Source organism: Ursus maritimus, unplaced genomic scaffold (assembly GCF_017311325.1).
Source record: "Ursus maritimus isolate PB19 unplaced genomic scaffold, ASM1731132v1 scaffold_12, whole genome shotgun sequence".
Lineage (NCBI taxonomy): Eukaryota > Metazoa > Chordata > Mammalia > Carnivora > Ursidae > Ursus > Ursus maritimus.
Window position 1 is genome coordinate 16,147,071 of NW_024423564.1, and position 6,946 is coordinate 16,154,016.

At 43.4% G+C, this 6,946-nt stretch overlaps 1 protein-coding gene across 1 annotated transcript; it reads right to left on the reverse strand.

Moving 5' to 3' along the window:
- Positions 1–388: 388 nt before the first annotated feature.
- PRMT6 (protein arginine methyltransferase 6) lies at positions 389–5,241 on the reverse strand. Its single transcript, XM_008703972.2, has 2 exons — positions 3,976–5,241; positions 389–1,730 (listed from the first exon to the last, which is right to left on the reverse strand). The coding sequence occupies exon 1, from the start codon at positions 5,196–5,198 to the stop codon at positions 4,071–4,073; it is 1,128 nt and encodes a 375-aa protein (XP_008702194.1). The 5' UTR covers positions 5,199–5,241; the 3' UTR covers positions 389–1,730; positions 3,976–4,070.
- Between the last annotated feature and the right edge of the window lie 1,705 nt (positions 5,242–6,946).

Consider the following 6,946-nt stretch of genomic DNA (forward strand, 5'->3'; position numbering starts at 1 on the left):
AAAGTACGGGGAGGATTTACTTCCATCCTTCCTTCCTTTTCGAGCAGGGGGCAGCCTGGAGAAAGGAGGAATGTTTTCCTTCCTCACAGCTCTCTGTATTCTAAATGTCTAAGTGATTGTTTTTATTTTTTTATTTTATTTTTAAAAAATATTTATTTGAGAGAGAGAGAGAGAGAGAGTGTGCACAAGCAGGAAGAGGGGCAGAGGGAGAGGGAGCGGCAGACTCCTCCAGGAGCAGGGAGGAGCGGGGAGCCCGATGTGGGGCTCTCAACCCCAGGACCCCGAGATCGTGATCTGAGCCGAAGACAGCTACTTAACGTACTAAGCCACCCAGGCACCCCATATAAGTGATTGTTTTTAGAGTTAAAAAGGTAGCTACTTGAACAACTGAAAACTTCATCAGTCTTTATTCCAAGTTATTATTAGAAATAATGATGAATGTAATCATCAAAGCTCCCAGAGAAGTACAATTCCAATGTTACTGGTCATGTCTTTTTATTAAAATGTTGTGTTTAGTTAGGTCCAGATTTTTTGTTTCAAACGTCTTATCCTACAAGCATACATAATATTTTGAGAAATAGTCTCATTAATCATCTTCCTCCTTACCATCACATTTTTCTCTGAGGATCTCATAGTCTATGTGATGATAAGTAACACTTTGGCACTTGAGAAGCATTTTAAGGTTTAGAGCTGACGAGAGGGCTGGCTTTTCATCCTCTCCTCGCTTCAGCAGAGGTGAGATTTAGTTGGATGATGTCTTTCCAGGCTAAAGAATGTATGCAAACTACTCATGTAGGTAATTTTATTCCCCTACTGTATCCCAGTGGAGGGAAGCATTTGCTTATTTATTATAGAACCTCATTGTTAGATAACTGGTGTTTATTAAATCCTTAAATGAGTGAACATTTATTTCATTGGATGCCGGTACCTATAGCCAGAACGGCAGAGTCCATCTACTTTTCTTTGCTACTGCATTGAGCATTGTTTCCTGGGGACCTCAGAAAGAATGCCGCACTTGATTAGCCTTGTTGGGATACAGGTACAGTGTATATTTCATGAGTACCTAGTAATATCAACCTTGAGATCCTATATACTGAAGGTGGCTCTTTGAGGTCTATGAGCTATATCTCCAATGGAACTTTTTTAAACTAAGTGGTTGTTTGGGGATAGGAATTGAGCTACTTGTGTTCAACTGTCAAGAATTAGTTAGGTAACCTTAGGGAAATCCTTCAATATCTGTGTAAGTCTTTTCCTAACACCTATAGCATCCCAAGTAGCCCATTATCGTTGATGTAGTTCCCTTTTTGGTTTATCCTATGAACGTACCTACTTGGAAACAAAAACTATGTTTTATTGGTTTGTATCCTAAGTGCTTATCACAATGACCTTTATCTGGTATACCCAATAAAATGTCCATTGGTCCAGTGAATTAATGTAGGTATTTGGAAAGTTTCACAGTGCTAAATAAATGTAAGCTATCTGAAGCAAGCAGATAGAACTTCATCACGTTTTTCCCTCCTTAGGGCTGACATTTCTTCCTGTGGTCCAAATATCCCTAAGCAGTCAGTACCAGCTCAGAGAATGGACAGTGCCTGGATATTGGAGCATGTCAGGCTCTCATCCTTCTGGAAATGTTGTCACTCCAAAGGGCTTGGGATTCCTTTGGATCACCTGGTGTCCAGTCATACACTGCTCGTCGTACACAGCCATGCTGATACTGCCAAACAAACCTGTAAGAAAATCAAAATGTTGCATATTTATTCTGTAGCACATTTTACACGTGTCCAAATGCTTCAGATTTGCATAGTTTTCTGTAATTGCAACAGCTAGAAATCACTGAGATTTTATTGTGCACCAGGCACTATCTGCTCGTGTGTATTAACTACGTTCCGTGCACTACATGTATCACGTTTCTGTGGAGCAGGTATGATCATTATACTCTTTGCATGAGAGCACTGGAGAAAAACAGAGGTTAAGTATTTTGCCCAAGGTCACAGGGTTAGTAGTGGAGCCTAGGTTCCAGCAGGATCTGTCCAGCTCAAGTCTTAGCTTTTAGCCATATGCTATGCTGCCTCTTAAGGACTAATTGCTTTAGCAGCTATATTTTTATAATTCATTTTTCTTCTGGGAAACAGTAACAAGAATATTAAAGCTTACTTTGCCTAATTATGAAATACTTACTTTTTGCTTCTATAGTTCCTCTAAGTTTTAACTGGTGCTCTCTTTGCATGCTTATGTTGGTGACAAGATTTCTGTAATACACACATATTTATAAAAGATATATTTTAAAAAAATGGAATTCAGGGGAATGCTTTTGTCTGCCCACACAGCAAAGGGGCTGTTACAGGAAGTTAAAAAAGAAATCTACTCAAAACCATACACTAAATTCTAAATAAATGGTCATCTTATAATGTATAGTTGACGCTAAAAAAAAAAAGGATCTATTTTATACCTCTAGCTTAAATCAGGCCTACCTTGCTATGACTGCAGCATTTACATAGAGTGTTAACTATCAAAATGGTGACAACTATCGCTGTTATTGCTTGGATCTTGTAAAGTCATTGATTTTGTATGTTTCCCTTCATAACGGAAGATCTCATGTTAACACCAAGTTGGTTGTAATACTTTGGTACTTTAATAGGTGATGAATAAAGGAGAAAACTCAGTTACAATAAACAAAACTATGTTGGATCACTTCAAAGACCATTTTTTTTCACACCTGTTTTCTATTAGCATACAAAAGCTACCGGTATGAAGAAAAAACATACATTAAGCATAAATTACCCTGAAGCTGTATTCTGAAGGGGTTGTAACACTTTTCTTAAGAACTGACAATATCCAAAAGGCAAAAGCATTATAAGTCACAGTACACAAGACTTCTTACTTCATCTATAAAAATAGAATGCCAATGTTTTATTTGCCACAGGGATGAGGGAAACATCCGTGAAATAAATTTGATAACATGACTCACACTTCATTACAAATGATTTTCCGAAATTCACAACTTTCACATTTGGCTGAGCTAAAAAGAAGAAAAAAAAAAAACACCACCACTAAAAAAGGAAAATTCACTTGATGTAAGTAGGCCAGATCACATGATCCCTCTAAATGAGAGTTTAAATGAGTGCACTACTCTAGCTGGGAAAATATTTTCCTTAATTTAGAGAGTCTAAACAATTTACCCAATAAGATGAACAAACCCTTGGGTTAGGTTCAGAAAACCTTCTATCAACTGGTTTAATAAAAATCACACAAAACTCTATTATGTAACATACATGAAACATTTCCGTGGTTAAACCTTAATAATAAAGGCAAGAATAAAAAAATCCCTACTACTTCACTGTCTTTCAGATCTTTCTCTCCTAAATGTACCTTCTAGATTTTTGGGGTGTGCTGCACAATTATATATAGCGTATTTTACTCAATGGAGAAATGTGTTCAACTTTAGCACCCTATTGGAAATAATAAGTTTAATAACAGGGTTATTCAAACTGCTTCCTCATTACCAGAAGCAAAGTTTATTTAAAAAAACAATGAGTTAGAAGTACTGAAGCCTAGAGGCATCTAGGAAAGGAGGGAATTTAGAGAACGTTAGAATATGGCTCTGGAGAGATATTTAAGTCATACTGGAAATTCATGGAATCTAACTAAACCCCTTTACCCTTCTCCCTGGCTTCAGATTTAGATGTGAGGTGTCAGGGATGTGCATGAAGCCTTCATAAACTGATTATTTTCTTCTGTGTGTTTACTTTCTTCCAGTGAAACAAAAGAACTAGAAATACAAGTGCTTGGTACCACATGCTTTTGAGACTTAAAAAAGCCCATTAATAAACAAGCTGTTTTCATCGTTGGGGGCATCGGGATTCACTTTTTAAATAAATTTCGCAGGAAGAATCTCCTGGAAGGGAGATTGAAGTCACTCTCCCTCCCCAGGAGCCATGAGGGAAAAGGGAGACAGAAGATATTGCCCCCTACTTGCACGTGGGATCTCCCTTTCTCCTCCGACCCCCCTCCGCCTATACCACGCAGGTCTGGCCGCCTCGGGAGGTAGCTGGGAGAAAAGGCAACGCTCAGTCCTCCATGGCAAAGTCTTTGGTCTTTTCCTCCTGGTCGCCTACTTTGTAGCGCAGAAGCACGCGCAGGAGACGGTGGTTGTCCCGGGAGGGCAGCAGCGTGATCTCTCCGGAAATGTCCGTATCTTGTTCCACTTGCACAGGCTCGTTCAGGTAGAGGAGTGCCTGCTTCCAGTGCGTGACCGGGTGAAAAGGCGAGGTGGACAGCACCAGAGGTTTCTCAGAGTCCCCTCCGGGGAAGGTCACCTGGAACCAGATGGCAAAGCCGTGCATGGGCGCTGAGCCGTAGCAACTGAAGCGGAAGCGCCCGCCCACCCCTGCCTCCAGCTCCTGCTCCAGGCCGGAGCGGGCCAGCTCCAGCTGAGCAAAGCACTGTGGCCGGGCCAGTACATCCTCCCCGGACAAGCCCTGCACCACGATCTCCGAGTGGCCCATAAGGCAGCGCGTGGCGAAGCTCTCCAGGCAGCTCATGTCCACACCGTAAAGCTGCTTCACCTGGCTCCAGAAGCCCAGGCGCAACTCCAGCATCTGGTCGCTGATGGGCGCCACGAAGAGCTCGGCGGAAGCCGGCAGGAGAAGACCGCCCTCCTTCAGCCACTTGGTCCGCGCGTAGAGCACAGAGCTCAGCATAGACTCGTGCAAGAGTCCGTAGCCCATCCACTCGCTCACGATGGCATCCACCTGCTCCGGCAACTCCACCGTCTCCACCGGCCCCGGCAGGACGTGCACCCGGTCCTCTAGCCCATTAAGCCGCACCACCTCCCGGGCCTGTTGCCAGATGGCGCTGGCCTCCACCGCGTACACGCGCCGGGCCCCAGCCTGCACACAGAACATACTAAGAATGCCGGTGCCCGCGCCCACGTCCAGCACAGTCTTGCCCCGCAGTCCTGCCCAGTTCCGCAGGATGCCCAGGCGGTAGGCATCGGTCCGGACACGGTCCGCAATCATCTCCTCGTGGACCGATATGTCTGAGTAGCACTCGTAGTACAGCTGGTCACGCTCCCGCCTACCCCTCCGGGGTCGCGGCAGGGCCGCCTCCTGCTCTCCGCCATCTTCCTCTTCAGTTCCCTCCCCTCCTTCGCCGCCGCCCCCCGACTCAAGCTTTCTTTTCTTGGGCTGCGACATCTTGGCGGCTCCGACCGACTCCCAGCGGGCGTTGCGCGACTCCGCGCGGGCTCCAGAAAGCGGAGACTTCTGGGACTTGTAGTGCCAGCTCGCGCCTCCCACTTCCTGGGGGGTCGCCGGGCCGGGCGCCTGACGGAAGCTTCAGAGCTCTACTCAACTCTTCTGTGCTTCTCCGAGGTCGTGGAATCCGTATCGCACCCACCACACCCAAATTCTGTGGACGTGTACGTACCTCCCCTTGCCCTTAGCTCCATTCTCTTTCGCTTTCACTCCCTTACTGAAGTCCACTCGCCCTCAAGACGTTTGTCGTGTGTGCTCAACTCGCTGATGTTATTACACCGAATTATCTGGGCGCCGCCCTGCGCACACTGCCACCTCACCTGGACCGTTGCTGCTCTTAAAGCTCTCCAGATGGAGATTTAGAAATTGCACTGCACGTTTTCTTTTTGTTTGTGTGGAGTTAGGGTGCAAAGAAGGTGTAAATACAACAAAGAAAATCCCCGACGGTGTAAAACTTTGGTTCTGATTCCAATAAACCCACAAGTTAACTGAAAGATTGGGACATATTATATGACTATGCTTGCCTTCAATTACCCACTCACACACCAGCAACAAGGAATCTTCATTGCAGTCGAATTATGTTTCTGGTCTCTATTTCAGGAGAATACTTGGCTCTTAGTCCTGCCATGGTAATTCAGTGGCTCATTGGAGAGTTAAATCTTGGAAGGGTTCAGACTAAAGAACAGTTGAAAAGCAAGAGTGATGTGATACAGTGAAACTCATTGTTAGGTGTATTCTGGTAACCAATTACAATATTTAACTTCAGAAATAACTGAATCCTTCCCTTGTCATTACTTTTCCATTGCAACTCTTTTTTCTTGTGTGATTGTTTGTCTGGACTAGAGTGAACTCTTCATCTTCTGTTTTTCTTTCAGTCAACTGCCCGGTGTTAATTTCTTCCCTCTGTGTTGTTCATAATAGAAATAAAATATACTTTGAAATATGTGTGATGTCTGTATGAGTGTCTGTGTTTCTAATACTGTGAGAACAAATTTTCTCCCAGCCTCAAAAAAATCACATTGAAGAAAACTGACTTTTATTTTCTTGTAGTCTTGAACTATGTCTATTTAGCCAATGGGCCTGTATTTCTTATCTGGGGGAAAAGTTCCTTCACCCCATTCTCTCTGTTAATCCTTCATTTAATGGAATAGGTTTATTGACCTGGCATCCTCTGCTCTACTTCTAACTCAGAGCTCTCAATTCTCTCTGCTCAGTAGAGCAGCTTTTAAAAAATACCTATGCTTGTGTCACACCTCAAACTAATTAAATCAGAACGACTTCATGGAGACTGGGCATACAGTTTTAAAAGCTCCCCTGGGGAATTTGAATGTGCAGCCAGAACTACTGTTTCTCACTAAAATGATCTTAGTTAAATCTTGCTGCATTATTTTCATTGGATAAATTATCTTTTTTTCAGTGGCCTAGACTAAACCATTTAAGGCTAAAAGTCCTCAAAGCAGTTTCTCTCTTTTTCTGCCCAGTTTGATATCTTGTTTTAAGAAAATAGAGGCACAGAGCAGGCCATGGGATTAGAGTTGTAAATGTGGCCACTTTAATACATTACTTCTAGGCTGTTACTTAATGCATACCTCTCCCATTCTTTCTTTCCTCAAAATCTTACCCTTCCCCTTTTAAATGCACTCACTCCTCCAACCAATTTTTAATTCACTTATGTGTGGTCTCTTTTA